This window comes from Archocentrus centrarchus, chromosome 13 (genome assembly GCF_007364275.1).
Source record: "Archocentrus centrarchus isolate MPI-CPG fArcCen1 chromosome 13, fArcCen1, whole genome shotgun sequence".
Taxonomy (NCBI): domain Eukaryota; kingdom Metazoa; phylum Chordata; class Actinopteri; order Cichliformes; family Cichlidae; genus Archocentrus; species Archocentrus centrarchus.
The window spans coordinates 16,738,814-16,758,404 of record NC_044358.1 but is presented as its reverse complement, the minus strand read 5'-3'; the positions used below and the strand labels follow the sequence as shown (position 1 = coordinate 16,758,404).

The 19,591-nt window shown below is 40.1% G+C and overlaps 1 protein-coding gene across 1 annotated transcript in view; it reads left to right on the top strand.

Annotated features, from left to right (window-relative positions):
* The window catches only part of nbeab (neurobeachin b), a 216,828-nt gene that overhangs the window by 170,952 nt on the left and 26,285 nt on the right, over positions 1–19,591 (top strand). The window contains exons 43-47 of the mRNA XM_030744567.1: positions 1,973–2,090; positions 2,188–2,290; positions 2,945–3,060; positions 6,530–6,642; positions 19,388–19,528. Coding sequence (XP_030600427.1) covers positions 1,973–2,090; positions 2,188–2,290; positions 2,945–3,060; positions 6,530–6,642; positions 19,388–19,528 — 591 coding nt within the window. The remainder of the gene's footprint in view (positions 1–1,972; positions 2,091–2,187; positions 2,291–2,944; positions 3,061–6,529; positions 6,643–19,387; positions 19,529–19,591) is intronic.

Here is a 19,591-nt window from a genome sequence, read left to right as displayed (position 1 = left end):
TACTGCCCTGTTAAATCTTTATTCTCTCCCACACGCGCTCTTTCTGAACTGAACCTACGTGTGATTATAACCTGGGGAGTTGATGAGGTTGCTCCCTGGCTCATACTGTTAGACAAAATTGTTCAGTCAGGGGGAAGTGAGATAGCAGGAGGGGGAAAGGTGTGTGAGGGGACCATTCTCACCTGTCAGAACAACTGTCTTGGCTTTCTGTGTGTGGACCTGCAGCCCCCAGTGGTGCTGCATACACTAATGATTCTTTGTCTGCTCTCTCCTTTTCTCGCCATGATGGTTTTTATTGATTATTTATGTGGCATTGACCCAGGGGGCTGTTTCTTTGACTGCTTGGTTTTGCTCCAGCGAGTGTTTTTAAACCAATTCAAAAAGTGTGAAACATTCAAACATTATCTGTACACAGCTTCGTGTTTTGTGGAGAGAGTGCCATGAAATGTGTTATAATGTCTCACTAATCCTTTGTTACAAGTTGAAATAGGGAATGAAAGGACTGGTATTGGTGTGATACTGAGGCCTGTTCCTTGCCTTGGTTTGGTGAAGCTCCAAGTCCCAATTACATCAGGATGCTTTGACCCTGTTATACCTGCCTGCAAGCCTAGTTAAGAATTCCTCTTAGCAGCCTAATAGGTAGAGGGATTAGCTTGCAAGTAGCAGGTAAAGGTTTCCTGTCTCACTAACTGCATTTGTGGTGCCTATAAAAAGAGGTTTCACAGAGCTTAGGGTTTTTTGGGGGTGCGGTGAGGTATTAAATGGTGATCTTTCTCTTGTATTTACAGTAATATTTTGCTCAGGTGTATTTTCCCGTCAGTGCTCTATTACAGATTTTTCTATGTACCGTATTTTTCGGACTATACTTCGCTCCGGAGTATAGGTCGCACCAGCCAAAAAATGCATAATAAAGAAGAAAAAAACATATATAGGTCGCACTGGACTATAAGTCGCACTTTTTTGAGGGGGGGGGGGGTTGATAGAATCTGAGACCCAGAGCAGAAATTCCATCTTGAATGGCAATTTAAAATAATAATGGATTAAAGAACAGGACGAACACGGTTACGCCTACGTTATGCTAACGTAGCACATTCAGCTACATGACGCACAACGAACACGTGTTCGGTATGTTAACGTAACATTAAGTTATTCAGATAACCATAGCATAAAGAACATACTAACAAGTTAACCAAACCATCAATCCATTGAATTCTTCATCCTCGGTGTCACTTCTAAACAATTCCGTACACTCCGTAGACGAAGCGCCGCTTCCTCTTCTGTGTCGAGTTAGTCAGACTCGTCGTCAGCTGCAGTTCCAGTTATTCCAGCCTTTCTGAATCCCAACAGGATGGTTTGTCACTGAAGCCCATGTTTTCTTGATCCATCCAATGACTTCCAGGAAAGTTGGGTGGCGCATTCTCCCAGTTGCCGTTAAGCTGTGCTCTCCATCCATCATCCACTGCGCCCACAGGTTACGCAAGACTGCCTTAAAGCTCCGGTTCACGGAGATGTCAAGTGGCGGGAGTATTTTGGTTCATGTGTTGTAAATGTCACATATACGTCGCTCCGGAGTATAGGTCGCACCCCCAGCCAAACTATGAAAAAAAGTGCGACTTATACTCTGGAAAATACGGTATGTGTTAAAGCAGTGGCTCACTTCAAAGGTTTAGCTTACAAATAGCAGGTTTGAATCCTAGAACTTGCCTCCTTTCAGTCACAATAGAGTGCAGCAATACCAGCGTCACTGCAGATGAAATGTTGAGCAATAATCTAAAAGCCTGTGACACTGAACCTGTCATCATATCTGAAATGCAATGCTTTGCTGAAGTTTTGCTGTTCATCTTTAACACTGAGGAAAATGAAGCGAGTAGTCGTCTATAATCACTCTTCCTCTGACATGATCTTTTGTTGTGTAGAGCTGCAATAACCACAGGACTTGTTTTTTTTTTCTCTTCTTTTACTCCCCTTCTAGATCTTGGCATACACTGAGGGCTTGCATGGGAAGTGGATGTTCAGTGAGATTCGGGCAGTCTTCACTAGGCGTTACCTCCTGCAGAACACAGCACTGGAGGTCTTTATGGCCAACAGAAGTAAATTAACTAACAACTTAGAGTATTTAAAATGGAGGTGCTTGTTTCCCTTTTTTTAAAAAAAAAAATCCTAAGTGTTATCTTTCGCTCTTTGCAGCATCGGTTATGTTCAACTTTCCTGAGCAGGCCACAGTAAAGAAAGTAGTCTACAGTCTCCCTCGGGTGGGAGTGGGCACCAGCTATGGACTTCCACAAGCCAGGTGGGCCAAAGGAAAATCATCAAAACACTGTTCAATGTTTGCAATTCTTTTATGGGCCTTGTTACCTCATCTGTGTTGTGCGGTGAAGCATCTGTGCAGTACTGGCCTGCAGTAGAGTCATTTGAAGTCCCATTGCTCCAGTCATTGAATTGGATGTGCACTGACCCTGACTGAGCTGACCTAATTCTCTGACAGAAGACTCTATACAGCAGGACTGCAGCCAGGCCAATGACCACAGGAAAAAAAAAAAGAAACACAGACTCCCTTTAGACTCCAGTAGTACTAATAGGCCTGTTTATATACTGCAGCAAAACCTTATATCAGTTTTGTGGAAATAAAGACAGGAGTCCTGCATTGTAATCCTGCCTATAAAATAAAAATGTGATTAAAGGACTTTTAATTTATCAACTGGCTTTCAGTTAATCTACTAGAATCAAAGGTATGCAGCTGTGAATACCATTTTGTTACTTATCCTTCATCTCAGTGTGTTAATTCTAAAATGATATTATAGTGATAAAGCCTATGATTGGCTTTTAATGTCATAGTTTGTAGCCAAACTTTTGCATCTAGCTTCATGTACTTCCTGTCAAGTTTTATCCACAGCTAACACTAATCCTGTGGATACTGATTTATCACATAAATGTTCTTTTCCAGACGCATCTCCCTGGCCACTCCTCGTCAGCTTTTCAAATCCTCCAACATGACCCAGCGCTGGCAGAGGAGAGAAATCTCCAACTTTGAGTACCTCATGTTTCTTAACACTATAGCAGGTAAGAATTTTTAATGCTGTTCAACTTTGAGATTTCTATGCTTATAAACTGGAAGTAGCAGAAGGTATGGTAATAATATATTCTCTCTTTCTCAGCTGTCAGTTAAACAAACAGATTCTGACTTGTTTTCTTCCTTACCCAGGCAAAATTTACAAGCGGTGAAATTGTTAAGTTTTAATCTATTATATATGTGAAACTTTCCCCATTAGAGTCTCATGGCTTTAAGGTTTGCTATCATGATCAATAAACTTTATGTGTCAGTGGTGCTGGAAGCTACTATAAGTAGCCTCAGTTATATGTCGTATTTGTTTAAGAATCCATGGTAGTCTTAAGAGGTGCTGAACATTGTAAACTTCACTGCTCATGGGAGTGTGCTGTTTGAAGCAAAGAGCAGGCACAGCAGATTTTGCCAGATAATTAGTGCCTGGCTTTGTGAGGGAGTGCGCACGTGTGTCTGCGGAGCTGAAAGGTTCTGTTGTCGACTCTCTGATCTGAACTGCAGCTAACAGGGAAGGCAAGAGCGACTGCACGCTACTCTGCTCAGAAAGGTGTCATCCTCTTTCTCGCTGCATATTCATGCATATTTATATTTAGCTTGTGGTTGAGTTAGATACATTATTGTCAGCTAATTAGATGTAAGGCAGACAGAAAAACATGCCCAAAATTCATTAAAAATCCCTGGTAATGACCTGGGCTGCCAGGGATGTCAGAATAGTGTGGAGCGGTAGACAGAGGGGGGGTGAAATGCTGGGAAGAGGTGTGAACGGGAAGTGGTCTTCTAATTAAACACTATTCCACTGTTATTAACATCCTGCCACCCCAGCCCAGGCCTCAGCACAAGTAGGTCTAACCACCAATGCCACTCTCATCCTCCACAGTCAGCCTTCTGCTTCCTTTTGAGTGTGTGGCATTAACCTGGATAATTATGCTCTCTGGATTCCCCCAGACCCTGGCTACTCTGCAGAAACCTTCTCCATGAGTGTCTGTCAGACGCTTTCACTTGCTCGGATAGTTTCGGATTTTCTGAGGCTAGCCTGCTACGGGATCATAACTGATAGAAAAGTTCAAGTTGATAATATTTTATACTTGATCATTAAAGATGTGGGAACAGTCTAATTAAACCTAGATATAGTAAAATCTGTCTTTATTGTTCTGCCCTTATTATTGCCATCTGTGCTTTATTTGAAAAGTTGAATCTATTAAATGTCTTGGGTGTTACATGAGAGTGAGAATGTGCATACGTAACTTCCAACCAAAGAGATTCAGTATACACTGGCCCACAACAAACTGCAAAGCACTGTGTGTTCTGACACCTTTCTATCAGAACCAGAATTAACATTTTCTGTCATTTGAGCCACAGTAGCTAATCTTTTGGATTGGACCACATGGGCCAACCTTTGCTGTCCCTATGTATCAGTGAGCCTCGGCCCCCCATGACCCTGTCGCTGGTTCACCACTGTTATTTCTTTGCACCGCTTTTGATCGATACTGACCGCTGCAGACCAGGAACATCCCACAAGTGCTGCAATTTTAGAGATTCTCTGACACAGTTAGTCTAGCCTCACAAGTTGGCCCCTGTCCAAACTCGCTCAAATCCTTACGCTTGCCCATTTTTCCTGCTTCCAACACATCAACTTTGAGGACAAAATGTTCACTTGCTCCAGTCAGTGCAAGCTTGCACATATGCTTGATCAGTGTAGTTATGTGTAATTGTGTTTTTTACATGACCATATTTGGACAAAGAGGGAAGAGCTGGGTCCAATGCTATCAGGATAATATAATATTTAAAAAACCAGAAAGACAAACTTCTGGTCCTTAGCGTGTTCTAAAATGATTTAAATACAGCCTCAGATGAACAACTACAGGTGACATGTTACACTGTCATTATTTATTTAACAAAAACTAAGCCAAACTGCAGAAGCAGAATGTGAAAAACTAAGTACACCCCATGATTCAGTAGCTTGTAGAACAATGTTTAGCAGCAATAACCTGAAGTAATCATTTTCTGTATCACTTTATCAGTCTCTCACATCATGGTGGAAGAATCTGGGCCCACTCTTCACTCTTCACAGCGTTGTTTCAGTTCATTGAGGTTTGCAGGCATTCATTTATGCACAGCTCTCTGTGTCCCATCACAGCGTTTCAGTCGGGTTAAGGTCTGGTCTTTGACTGGGCTGCTGGAGCACCTTGATTCTTTTTTTTTTCAGACATTCTGTTGTAGATTTGCGCCTGGGATCTTTGTCTTGTTGCGTTACCCAGTTTCGGCCGAGCTTTAGCTGTCAGACGGACGGCCTGGCCGACTGCAAGGTGCCCGGGTCCTTTGGTGAGCCCAGTTTCACTCAGAATTAATTCCCGTGGAAGCAGTAAGGGTGTACTTAGTTTTTCATACATTGCTACTGCATTTTGGCTTAGTGTGGGTTAAATAAATAATGACATTGTAATATGTCATTTAGTAGTTCATCTCAAGTTGTATTTACCTCATTTTAAGAGGTGTTAAGGACCAGGTGATTTTTTTTTTAATTATGTCCTGATACTTGAATGAAAAATGAAACACGGTGTACTTTCTTTTTCAAATGACTTTAGGGGAACTTATTTCTGCTGTAGAAACCAAAACTGACTCCTTATTTCTGCTGTAGAGTTGGTAATTTTAATGTGGAAGATGTTTTCAATTATTGTTGTTGCTGTTTATTTTTGTATAAAGATAGGAGATGATAGGAAACCATGGTCTGGCACCTGAGAACCACTGCTGCACCTTTTATTACACATTCAGTTTCATTTTTCCTGGAAAATAAGTTGTTACATTTTAAATGTCACTTTACTTCGAGCCAAAGTTTTCACCGTGATTTATCACCAGCAGTAAAAATTCAGCCCCATCCCAGTCCTGGATTACAACTGGCCACCACCTGACCTCGCAGCTGTATCAATGTCATCTTCAAAGGAAAAATAGAGCGTTATTGACAGCATGGTACATGCTCTTGGCTTTTCCAAGTTTCCAGTTTTTACAAGTTTTATCATCTGAAAATCATATTTTCCTTTGAGAACATCTGGTCAATCAACGGTCAGAGTTGCTGTGAGATTTCAGGCGTTGGGATTCGTGTCCCCCAGAAGAATGTATAACTCTGTAATTACATTCGTTCCTAGCTGCTTAAAAATACTTATATTCTCCATATACTTAAATATGGGCCTCCTGTAGTTCCCACAGTCTGTTAACAAAGGACACTCAGCAGGCAGAGTCATGGGAAACACAGAAATCATTCTCACATTCTCTGCCATTAGTGTATGTGTTCTCTTGGCAGACTCTCTGTGGAAGTGTGGAAGGAAGTCCGTCTGATTGGGGGCTTGTTGGAATGTTGCATGTTGATCCCCTAAAGTAACTGAAGCCTCAAGTGTACCCTGCCCTGCTTTCAACCCCTCTGTTCGCCTCCAGCCCATCATCACTCACAGTTTTCTGTCTGCTCTATGTGTCTAGGGAGGACATACAATGATCTGAACCAGTACCCAGTCTTTCCCTGGGTCCTCACCAACTATGACTCGGAGGAGCTGGACTTGACCCTGCCAGCGAACTTCAGAGACCTCTCAAAGGTACAGAGGCCTCTTGGCTGTGCACCTTAATATGATGGAAAGAAAAGGGGCAAGAAGGGGCAGCTGGATCTAATGGCAGGGGATTTCCTTATTAAGACTCAGATTGTAAAACAATATGGTATTTACTGGCAAAGGAATCATGTGCTGTGTCTGTACTGAAGTGGAAAATGCTGATTGTAGCATCCTGAAATGCACTCATCTACCTAATACGAGTTTACTCCCTTTTATTGGGTGCTGTATTGTCTCAACACATACTTTGTGCTGTGTGCTTTGGATATAGCCTTAAAATATCTTTAGGGAGGCTTGTACATTTTTTTTTTTTTACCACCACAAGTGTAACTCTGTGACCTCAGCAAGGCAACTTTAGATGCATCATGTAACCCAGCAATTTTTGGATGATCTTAACAAAGGGCAGCCCATGCTGTTAAATCAGTATCATGAATAAATTACATGAATTACAAATAATTTTCTGATATTTATACACGGCATCAGAATATGGAAAATATGTGCAATATTCCATTAGATGGAGTAAACTAAATGCTGATTGGGGCGCCTGGGTGGTTTAGTGGTGAAACCGGCGACCACATACACATCCCGCGTTGTGGGTGGCGCGGGTTCGCATCCCAGCCCGTTGCCAATTTGCCTGCATGTCTTCCCCTGTATCTTTCCCCCATTTCCATTAAAAGCCACTGTGGCCAAAAATGCAAAAAAACCCAAAAAAACCTAAATGCTGATTGTTCCTCAGAAAATCTGAAGAACAGACTAAAATCATCACAACTTTAGCTGCTGGTCGCCAAACAATGGATTACTGCACAGCCCGAGTCTTTATGCACTCAAACACAAACTGTGTAATTTAAAAAATTACATCTTTTTTCTTTCTAAATTCTGCCAAGTAGCAGTTCAAGTTTCTGTACTTTTTTTTTTCTTCAAAGTTGATGAACTGATAAGAGAATTCTTAAGCACAGTGCTGCAGTGAAAGATGTTCTAAATATGGCTTGTCCAAAAAAGATCCAACTGAGCAATAATAAGAGCCCTGGTAACAGCGCCAAATCACAAGAGCGCCGAGACAATGTCCCTCATGCCCTGCAACCCTGATGGATAAAGTTCAATGTTGTGTTTGCTTGGTCTTTGAATGAAGGGGGAAAAGGCAGCAGAACTGTGGCCTGGTTTATAGGTTTACCCCCTCCCCTTTCTGTCTTTCTTTCACTCTCTCTCTCGCCCATGCACACTGCAGCTCACTGACCTGAAAACAGTCGCATTCCTGTCTGAGCTCTTTCTCTCTCACTCACTTTATCGCTGCCTCATTCCCCTCAAAGCACCAACTAAGAGCCTCATTTTGCCATCTCAGTTCTGAACAGTTTGTATCAATTTTCAGCTTTTCAAAGCATCTGTATTCTTGGTTTTGTAGTGAGAGAAAAGGTGGACTTTGAAATGAAACAATCAGTCAAAAGTTAGAGTATTACAAAATTTAACAAAAAAAAATTAACAAAGGCTACTCCTCTGGAGGACTTTCACTAAACTGAAAACATTTTGGGCAAACAGCTCAGTTATGCGTCTTGCCTTGTCATTTTCTTTACCCGTGGGGTATCCAGGTGGGCTGAGAAAGCAGGATGTGTGCGTGCGTGTGTGTGTTGAGGGGAGTGATCAGGGCTGTGCCACATGTGCAACCCTCCTGCCCCGGGGAGACAGTTATGTATTGTAATGTATTCCAGTGACATCCTCCCATGCTGTTTACAGGGCCGAGCTGCCTTCATTAGCATGAGTTCACAGCCTGTGTCTCCTGACAGTTGTCCTTGGAACCCCGGGGCTCTTACCTCCAAAAGTTCACATGAGCTTGTGTAGCAGAGAGGGACAGAGGCCCCCCCACACTTCTCCTCTCTGTTTCACCTCCCTTTTTTTTCATTTATGGATCAGTGGTAGTATCAGTAGTCTCTGGAGACATCCATTGTATATTAGGACTGAGTGGTGACTTTCTTCTGTGTATAGCCAGTGTATCTGAACATGTGTATCAGGAAACTAAAGCTGGATATTGTTTAAAATGATTTTGCACAGTGCCCATGTTTTGGTATTAATATGAATAAGTTAGTGATTCTTGAGGAATGTCATGTTTTTCTGATTAATCAGAGTCAAAATTCTTGGTAAGTGATAATGTATCAATCTCATTTCTGCGTCCAAGTCTCTAATGAGTTGTCTGAGACTCGTCTTTTTGTTCTACTGTGCTGTATCCCTTGTTTACTGAATCGGTTCAAGTCCTAAAAAAAGCTATTCACTTGTCGTTCTACCTTGTACAGCTTTTACTTGATCAGCGCTGTTCATGTTCAGCATATCTTTAAACTAAGCTCTTCAAGCCTCACTATGTACAGTATAGCCTCTGGGCTCACAGTGCTCCAGACACCAGTATTTTAATGCTGAAAGAGTGACTCTTGGTTCAGCCAAGTAAATTTTGGTGTGGAGCTGTAGATAAGGATCATGATTTTTTTTGGGGAGCAAATTATTCAAACAAGGCAACAGCATATTTACTGTTAACCTAGTTGTGGATATGGTGATCTCAGATACTGTTTGCTGCAGTCTTTTCAGTTTTTTTCACTTAGTCAGTTGTGGGAGTTGCACTCTGTTGACTGACCCTTAAAATGTGCTTGCACTGAGAACCTACCTCTCATTCTCTGTAACTAGCCACTAGGGATTTACAGATGTCAACTAGTCTGACTTCACTAATCCTCCAAAACTGCTGGTATTTACCTTTTCATCTTCATTTATATTGATAGTTACTGCAATGCTGTTGTTATTATTATTATTATCACTTTAGAAATACCTCAGACAAAATGCGTACATCTTTGTCAACTAGCTACAACTGGCTGACTGCTAACTCTAAGACCTCAGTCACACAGGCCTAGAGACCAGTTGGTGACCCCCTGGCATCCACCGGTCTCTAGGGAGTAATGTGTGTTCCCTGACCGGTTGGTGAGCAGTTGCTGGCTGTAGCTAGGTAAAAAGAGGGTGCTGCACCACCCTGTGATTGCTTTGTTCGCTAGTAGATTGCCCTAGGAAATGCTGACTTGTCTGTAAATACTTGCCAATTACTCATTGAAATTAGTGAAACTTGAAAAATTGCAGCACAGACAGGAAATGTAATGTCTTCCATGCAAACTATAGGTGACTGCAGAAATCTACTAGTGACTATAGCAGTCGCAAGGAGGTTTTTGGTGGAGCACAGTATACCTAATTGAGCCCAGTTTCACCTAGCGACTGCCAACAACCACTTGCCAATCAGTCGGCAAATACACACTTCCCTAGTGATGTCTGGTTGCCAGAGGGTTGCCAACCAGTCTCTCGACTTACATGACTGAGGTCTAACTCCAATCAGCCAAGTGCAACTGTCATAGGATGAGAGGTAGGGTAAACAGGTTTAAGCTAGCATTGGTTACTACACTATGCTCTCCAAATAAAGTTTTCATTTCAAGTTAAGTTGATTTAGTGAAGTCAAAACACCCCATGTAATAATCACCTGTCCTCAAGTAAACGATCACATCTTTACTCTTAGATTAATACAGTGTAATTGCAATGCAATTAAGCAACATTAATGCTCCTAAATTCGTTTATTATTAATAACCTCATTCTTACATTGCACAGTTTGGGAGGTTTTCTTTCCCATAGATAAGTCATACCTGAGCAATATTTTCCAATTATATGAAACTGTCACTTGATGGACAGCATTGTTTAAGCTGTGCACCGTCTGTGCTGATCTGCCTAAATATGAGTGTCCCAAACCTGTACACACCTACATTTCCTCCATTCAATTAGCTCTAAACAGTTCTGTTGAATGCTGCCTTGCTCTGCCTTGAGGCCAGCGTTCTACATATTTGGATGTCAGTTACATTCTCATGCAATGAAGAGTTTCATTAGATTCTAATGATTATTTTTTTTGACAAAGTGACAAGTGGATGATAGATGGATGGAAGCTTTTCTTCCTCATAGCTGTTAAATGATGTGATGGAAATGTATTTAATTACACAAGAAAGCAAAAGAAGCAGATGTTGCTCAACATGCTGCTGCTACGCACAGCAAGATTTATTACATGTACCCTTTGAACAATATTTAACAGACATAAGAAAAATGTGACAAAAGTGCAAATTTTATGCCATGTAAATTTAAAGAATTTACTTACATTTCCACTTTTGTAAATGTTAACATTTTTCTGGTACCTATTGTAAAACTATTTTGAATGAGCTATAAAATATAGGGGCCTATTTTCTTCTTAATGCTTGTGCTGCACCTCTCTAAGCTGAGAACCTCTAACACAAAAACTTTCAGTAACACAGAGTTTGGCTGCTACAAAGCAATCTCTCCACACTTTTTCTCTCTATAATGGAGCCTTCTTCACTCACACTTCCACTCCAGTCAGGCTGTTTGGAGCACATCTGCTTTATCTTGAGTTGGAGCAACTTGATTGCATTAGACTGGAGCTGCATGCAGCCCTGCCTCTGACGAGGCAAGCAAAAACGACTGTGACTTCCCCTGACAGAGCACCGCAGCAACATACTGTAATGTAATTTCTTTTGAAATATAAAATGCAATATGCGTCTCTTTGGGAGGTAGCTTAGATATGACCAAACAAATGGAGACACTCTCTGCACATTCACTCACCGATAGCCACGTTCATTTCCTGCATCTTTGGAGTGCAACACTGCAAATGATCCTGATTGAATCTGAAGTCAAATCTAAGTTTGATCATACTTTGTTTAGTTGTGTTTCACTTGGTCAGGTGTTATACAAGAAATGAAGTCAGATGGGAGAAAGTGTGAGGTTGTCTGAAGCTGTTTTCATTGTCTTTTATCTGTGATCAGTATGATATGTAATGTAGGGAGAAGGTAAGAGGTGATTATTGTTTGTTGAACAGATGCAAGCAAAGCCCGATTTGGGCTTATCAACAGATGGTACGACAGGAATAAACGACCAATGAAATCCTTCGTGGCTGTTCTTATAATTATTGGAAGCATTATATATTATTTTGTAGAGCTGTATGAACAGAAAATTAACCTTTTATATTGCCATGCTTTATTCATTAGAGGTGCATGGGTTCTCCATAGCCACAGTTTAGTTAAAACTCAATTCATGTTAGATTTTTACCTACACAATCACAGCTAGACATCTTTCATCAGATTAGTATGCATACTAGTATTGCAATACTGGAACATATTTATTTTAAGCCACTAGCCACATCCCCATGATATTGTTTGGCCTGTTGATGCTGGTGTCAAACTGATATATGTTTAAAAAATAGGAGTGGTAGATGCTGTTTAAAATTCGGTCTCTTTAGCTCATTGCTAGGTGGTTGCTAGGCAGTGTGATGACATCATAATATATCATGCATAATTCAGCTTTTATGGATATAAATTACATGTTATTGTTGTGAAATTGAAATGATAGAATGCTTTTATAAGATGTTATAGATGCATAAATGGTAAAAAAAAAAAAAAAAAAGAGAGGTCATTTTAGCCCATTGCTAGGTGGTCACTTGGCAGTATGATGATGTCATAATATCTGATATAAATGAGAACCTTCAGGGGTCAGAGACGTACCTGTGTGCCGAGATTGGTTGCTCAGATTCTTTTGGTCTAGGAAGAGTTCACAGACAAAGAAACAAACACACAGACACCGATTTTGTGTATTATTGTAGAATTTGGACTCATCTGGAAGTATTATTATATTTTATGCTTGAATTCCCCCAGAACAACTACATGGGAGCTTCACTATGTCAATCCTCGATGCCCTTGTAGCTGAGTGCATTGTCCAGGAAAGCTGGAAGTAGTCTCTTTGTAGGCTATCCGGAATTATTTGTGGACTTCAGGTCACTTCATTCTATCACAAATTGGTTGCATTTATAATTGAGGATAAAAACTAATCATATAAATGTTTCTTTCAATGAATATGCAGAATTTGTTGATAATAAGTGAGGTTGCCAAGCCTGAATCTAAGACTTTGCTTTACAACCTCATCTTTACAACGAGGTAACCAGAACAGAAGCTTTAGTTTTCCACAATTGTGTACGCAGTGACCAAAGGGATTAAATTTACTTTACTTTTCATTATTGCAACTTTATTAATCACCCACCACTGACCCGATCGGGTATTTGTCAACTTCTTAGCCTTTGTTTTAGAGTCCTTTTCTTATATTTAAATGATTTTGCTGAGTATTACTTATATATAACAACCCTGACAGTTTTGAGTAATTGCCCTTTAACAAATGTGGGTTTTCTCGTGTGTGTGTGTGTGTGTGTGTGTGTGTGTGTGTGTGTGTGTGTGTGTGTGTGTGTGTGTGTGTGTGTGTGTGTGTGTGTGTGTAGTTTTCTGGAAAGTGAAATAAAAAAGCACTTCTATGCTACACTACAAGTGATAGAAAATACCTTATTATATTGTAGAGCCAAGCAGAAGAATTAACAGGAAACACTTTGTCCGTTTTTGGATCCCTTCCCTTTCTTGCTTTGTTTTGTGTTTATGTAAAAGTCTTGGTAGCTGTGAATCAAAGCACAGACATTCATTTTACATGTAGCCAAATTATAAAGCTTAGTGTAATGTTAGTTTATAATCTCTAACCAAAATCACATGTTCTCTTCCTCTGATATGTTGTAGTTAATCTCTCGGCTTTCGTTTTGGCACCACAATATTAAAATGAGCAAGTAAACTATTTTGTAAACTTTGCCACTATTATTAGTTTGGTGTTCCTCTTTACTCTCATTAGTAGGACTTTCAGCTGTCTTTTTTTCACTCTTCTCTCCCCCCAAGTCACATGTATTACCTGGCTCTTTTGTACAGCTCTAACCTGCATTAGTCACACTAGCAGTGGTTTTACAGAGTGCGAGACGTCTTGTGGCTTACACCCCGATCCAGCTGGGCCAAGACGTCACATGCAAGGCTATTATCACCCCGTAAATCTATGCAGATCTCAATAAACTTCTCTTTCAGTCTATTCAATTGTGCTAACACTGATGTGGACTGCCATTAGAGAAAGAACTGAAAGAAGAAAAAAAAGAGACTCCATTTAGTTTTGACTTAGAGCTTCAGGAATGTGCACTGCACCACACACAGATATGCTGGTAATCTTCTCCCATATTGAGGTTTCATACACGCTGCAACCAGCTAAAACAATAACAGTGCAGTTTTTAATAATGTTAGAATAGACATCAGCCTCAAACTGCTTTTATTTTATTTCTTCTGACCTCTGAGCTGCCATTGATTACATTACCAGTCACCCTTCCCCCTGTGTAACTGATTCAGTGGTACTGAGTATATTAATATTGACTGCCAATATGCTTCTAAGTCTCTTATATTGGATGAGGTGATTGAAAAGGCAGAGAAAGCAATTTATTCACCACTAAATGTATGTTTAATGGGAGTAATTCTGTTGCCTTAAAAACATAAAAATGAAACCGCTGCCAAAGGGCTAAAACCCAGTGATGGTGTCAGTTTAATATTGAAGATATTAATAAGGCTGCGGTTAAAAAAAAGAACCCAAGATTTGGCCTAACACTGGAATAATTGGCTGGATGTAATATAAATACAGCAATGATTTTTTTATTTTTTTTATGGCCTCTAAATAATAAGGTAACAGCTCTTTAAATGCAAAACGGTGAAGGTTCACTGATTTCTGCCATTCTGCATTTGTTTTTCTACCTGCTTTTGTGTCCATATTATGGGAGCATTCATAATAATGTGCAGACTTTTCTGCTGCAAAACTAATCTTCATTCAGTTACTAATAATCATGGCTGTGGCTTACACACCAGTTTCACCAGTCTCTACGTCTCCAATAACATAACATAGTAGTGTTGCATTATTAGATTTCACTATGTTCTCCTGGAACTAAAAATAGGTCTCTCCCCTAAAGCTCAAAGGAGAGGCAAAGTCTGTCCACTCATGGGGCCAGCCCACACAACCAATAGTAAAGCCTATTAGAGGGCTATGCACATTCATATACATTCATTAGCTACTATTGTTATAGCAGGTTTTTAACACAGTCCACATTTTAGTTAGCAAATTCTTAGATCAAGTGAGCAAAAAATGTAATATTTGGCTACAATGATTTACAATACAGGAAAAACCGTGAATAAAACTTCAGTTTCTGTGCCGCCTAAACGTAAATACTAGTGTCAGAGTGGCCACCCCCAATAAATTTTAGCTCCCCCACTGTGCTAAACCCAGGAGTAGCAGTGCTGAGTAAAGTGCTTGCCATGATGGGTGTGTTTGGTGTAAATAAGGTCATCCAGGGTTAATCCACATGGATTAGCTGCAACATTTTAGTAGGAGACACACATATCTCCTCCCTCCATCCTCAGCACACTATCCTGCTAACCCCTGACAACATACCCCTTTAAATTTCAGACAGAAGACAGCGCAACAGGAACTTTTAGGGTTCAGGAGAATAACAGGGTTTGACAGACAAATGCCAGAGTAATGCTCCATGTCTGCTCTGAACTTTCCACCACCTCCCTGCCAGTGTTACAATGTATGTCCTTACAGGGAACCACTAAGATTCTGCAGATTTCTCTGCATTAATTCTGCCTTTTTCCCTCATATATGCCTATATATTATTTAGGCTTCCCTGATTTAAGTAACAGGAGAGCAGCTGCACAATGCACCTATGAAAATAATAGAAGTAGAATTACTTACTCTAACTGTGACTCTAAAAAGCAAATAAACAAAAAAAACATCGAAATTAAAATGTTTGGATCATTATATGTCCCTCACCATGTGGATATTATGGGTAATATCTACTTGTTGTTTCGGGACACATGATAGTTTTTACAAACTGCAACGATAAGCCACAAAGTGAGTCTTTTACATACACAGAGAAATATGAATTTTCTATGCTTTCGTTCGTAAGTATGCTGACTTATTGTTTCTCTTAACCCTTACAAGAACGTCAAATCTGAGATGATGCTGTATAACTTTTTGTGTCGTGCGCTCTGATATACTGAACCACAAATTTCTGTTATGCGAGGTAACCGTAGGCCAAATTCAAAACGCCTCCTTAGACCTTATGCTGATTTTTCAAAGGGACATCTCACTTGTAGTTATGAATGCTGCTGAAAATGCCAAATGGTGTGTCCAGTATTTTAGCAAAGAGAGAGAATGTGGTTAAAACAGGAAGGAAAAGAGGCTGTGTCACCTACTCACACATATATACAGAATGTATATGTTAAAATAAAATAACTAAAATCCTCTTTAAATCTTTCAGACTTTACTTTTTTTTTTTTTTACTACGTACATTGTTAATATTCTGCAGGACAGTCCTCAGATCTGCAGACTTTCTGCTGCTCACTGAACCAAACATTCACTGAAGCTTCTGTATTTTTTTAATCCAAACGTAGCTCAGTTTAAAAACAGGAAGCATCAGTGACTACAGTATAGCCTTGCTCACATTTCATTATGAGTACTATAATTATAATTATACCATTATAATAATTATAATGGTATAGTTGTTATTATAATGAAATCTGGTAATACTGTTTTGTTTTTTATTTGATTTTGAATAATTGGCTATTTTTGACTGTGCGTGGTGCCTGTTTTGAGCAGGAAGGTACTGAATGACAAAGTTGTCTGATGGTATACTAAATTCTGCAGAGGCACTGAACCTGTAAATTTTACCCTCAAGGATACGCAGAGGTTCATTACTGTGATTTATGCCAGTATGACAGCTACATGTCCTACATACAGTTTGCCTGGTCGCTTTGACTCCATACTGTAGTTGTTGTTGTACATATAGAAAAACAGAGTTTTATTTGGTTGTCTTTATTTTCATATATTAATAGTATGAATATCATTTGTTAAAGGCTTTCAGATTATTCAGTTTTATGGAAACCAGCCAAGCCCCCCCCTTTTTTAAATTATTTTTTATGAAAGTTTAATTTTCCATTAAGAAGTTTTTGGTTTAGTAGGAGATTGTCTTCTATTTATGAGATAACATTCACCCAAAGGTCGCTGTCAGAAACCTTTAAGAAGGAAAGTATCAACAAAGGAGGTGATGACACATTTATTTTTACATCCTATGACATCTGACTAATTCACAGTAAAAAAACAAAACAACAAAAAAAACCCACCCACACACTTTTCATTACAATATCTTGGACAAATAATTCCCAACTCATTTTGAGATTGCAAGTATAAAATTAGAACATCCATAAGTAAGGTTTGTTTGCCCTACAAAACACGGACATAATCAGGACATAATAAAAATTTAAAAAAACAATCCTTAGCACATCTTAAAATTAGGTAAATGCAACCTCAGATGAACAACACATGACATTACACAATGTTATTGTTTGACAGAAATGAAGCCAAAATGCAGAAGTACTATGTGAGAAACTACGTGCACCCTTTCTGCTTCCATAGGAAGTAAGAGGGTAAGAAGCAGCCAGGTGCTGCTAATTAGATGCACTTAATTAAATGATCATCAGCAAGTGTGAGCACCTCTATAAAGGTATAAGGTTTTGGCAGTTTGCTGGTCTGGAGCATCCAGGTGTGTGTTACTACAATTCTTAGGAGGAAAAACATCAGCATTGATCTTAGAGAAGCAATTGTTGCTGCCCATTAATCTGGGAAGGGTTACAAGGCCATTTTCAAATAATGTGAAGTCTGTGATTCTACAATTAGAAAGATTATTGAAGAGTGGAAAACATTCAAGACAGCTGCAGTCTTCCCGGGAGTGGATTTGGTCCTAGCAAATTCACTAATCCAAGGTCAGACTGTGCATCGTTCAGAGAAACTGCAAAAAAACAGTTCTTCCAGCTCTTGCCCTATGGTAGGCTGGACCCTATTCCAGCTACCATAGGGCAAGAGGCAGTGTTATACCCTGGACGGATTTCCAGTCTGTCACAGGGCTAACACAGAGAGGCAACCATTCACACTCACACCTATGGCCAATTTAGCATCACCAATTAATCTTATCCTACTGACTGCATGTCTTTGGACTGCAAGAGGAAGCTGGAGTACCCCGAGACATGGGGAGACCATGCAAACTCCATATAGATTTGAACCCCAGACCTTCTTGCTGTGAGGCAGCCGTGCGAACCACTGTGCCACTGTGCTGCCCATACAGGAAATGATTATTTCAAGTTATTGCTACTAAAGGTGTTTCTACATGCTGTTGAACCATGGGTTGTACTTAAGCCACGTTTCCATTAGTACCTTCTCAGCGCGGCTCAATTCGACTCAGCGTGGTTTGAAGGTGTTTCCATTAGTACCAGGTACATTTTTAGTACCCACTCAGCTGGGGTTCTAAGCAATCTGAGGTGATCTGAAAATGTGACACGGAAGAGCAGCATGCCACCGATTGGCCAGGGAGTGTCGTCAGTAGTTGAGTCATGAGAGCAACTCCTTCACCAGAATTAACCGTGCCATTTTTATAGCCCGATAGCAAGAAAATGGAGGCACACAAAGCACCGGTTGAATGCGCAGACTGACAGTTTGCAGCGGTAGTTTTGCAGCAAGAGAGCCATCTCAAATGTGCACACAGCATACATATTATAACCCTATACTGCCTGGCGATCGCCCCTGAAGTACCCGTTACCTGCCCCTATAGCTGTGAACAGCTGGTTAACACAGCTGATCAAAGGAACTTTGAATTATTGTAATTACGCGACCTATTGAAAAAATTCAAACGGTTTCTGAAAGCTGAGAAACTGCACTTCACACCGAGCATAGGGTTATTATGGTCATTGTTGCCATAAGTACGCGAACGGCGGCACTTTTAAAGTACACGGAGTCGATTATGACGTTCGGCGTATAGGGTTAATATTTAACAATGATAACCTTCATTCATTAAAACATTGCACAGGATAGACTTGTGCTCTCTCCCCTTTTTTTTTGCTCCCTTTCTCTCTCCCTTTTTCTTCTCTTTATTTTCCTCTTCTTCAGCCTGTCAGCTCTGGCTGTTACATAGTATGTGGAAAAATAACTCAGATAAATAAAATAAAGGGTTAAAACATCAACAAGAAGAGCCTGTTGAGAACCTATAGAGCTCATCTTGAAATAGCAAATATGTTTGGCACAACAACGCATTCAGATCACAGTTCTGCTTGCAAGATCTACCAGACATGACAGGCTTTAAAAAAAAGAAAAAAAAACATTGCACAGGGGAATTATGCATGATGATGATATTAAACTGGCATTAGCTATGTAAGCTTGCCTCTATCGCATCCATTGTTGTGTTGTGTTTTGAGCCGCATACAAGAGGCTACTGCCCACACTGCTATATCGACACCACCCACATCGAGGTGGTCCTCAATTGCAATGGAAACAAAACAAGACCGTGGTGAGTCGTGCCGAGCCGTGTCAACCCGCACTGAGTAGGTACTAATGGAAACCTGGCATTAGTTTCTCACATGCTGCTTCCGCATTTTGAATAGAATAGAATAGAATAGAATGCCTTTATTGTCATTATACAGGATGTACAATGAGATTGGAGATTTTGGCTTAGTTTTTGTTAAATAATGACATGGTGTACAGTAACATGTCATGTGTTGCTGTTCATCTGTTATTTAAATCATTTTAGAACCTGGTAAGGCCAGACGATTTCTTTATTATGTGATGTTTTTTATAAGATGGTGTACTCTCTTTTTCACATGACTGTACAAATCATATGTAGGACATTTTTACAGTTTCTTTATGGTTGCTTTCAAGTGGAAATCTGAATACAAACAAATCAATATTTGCCAGAACTAAACCTTTTTTGTCTTTATTTCCTTTTCAGCCTATTGGTGGTCTGAACCCAAAGCGTGCAGCATTCTTCACCGAACGTTATGAGTCATGGGAAGATGACCAGACACCACCTTGTCATTACAACTCCCACTACTCTACAGCTGCCACCACCCTGCACTGGCTTGTCAGAATTGTGAGTAAAATCTCTGCTTCAACCACCCTCCCTCTTATTATTGTACTGTGTGCAAAGTCTCTG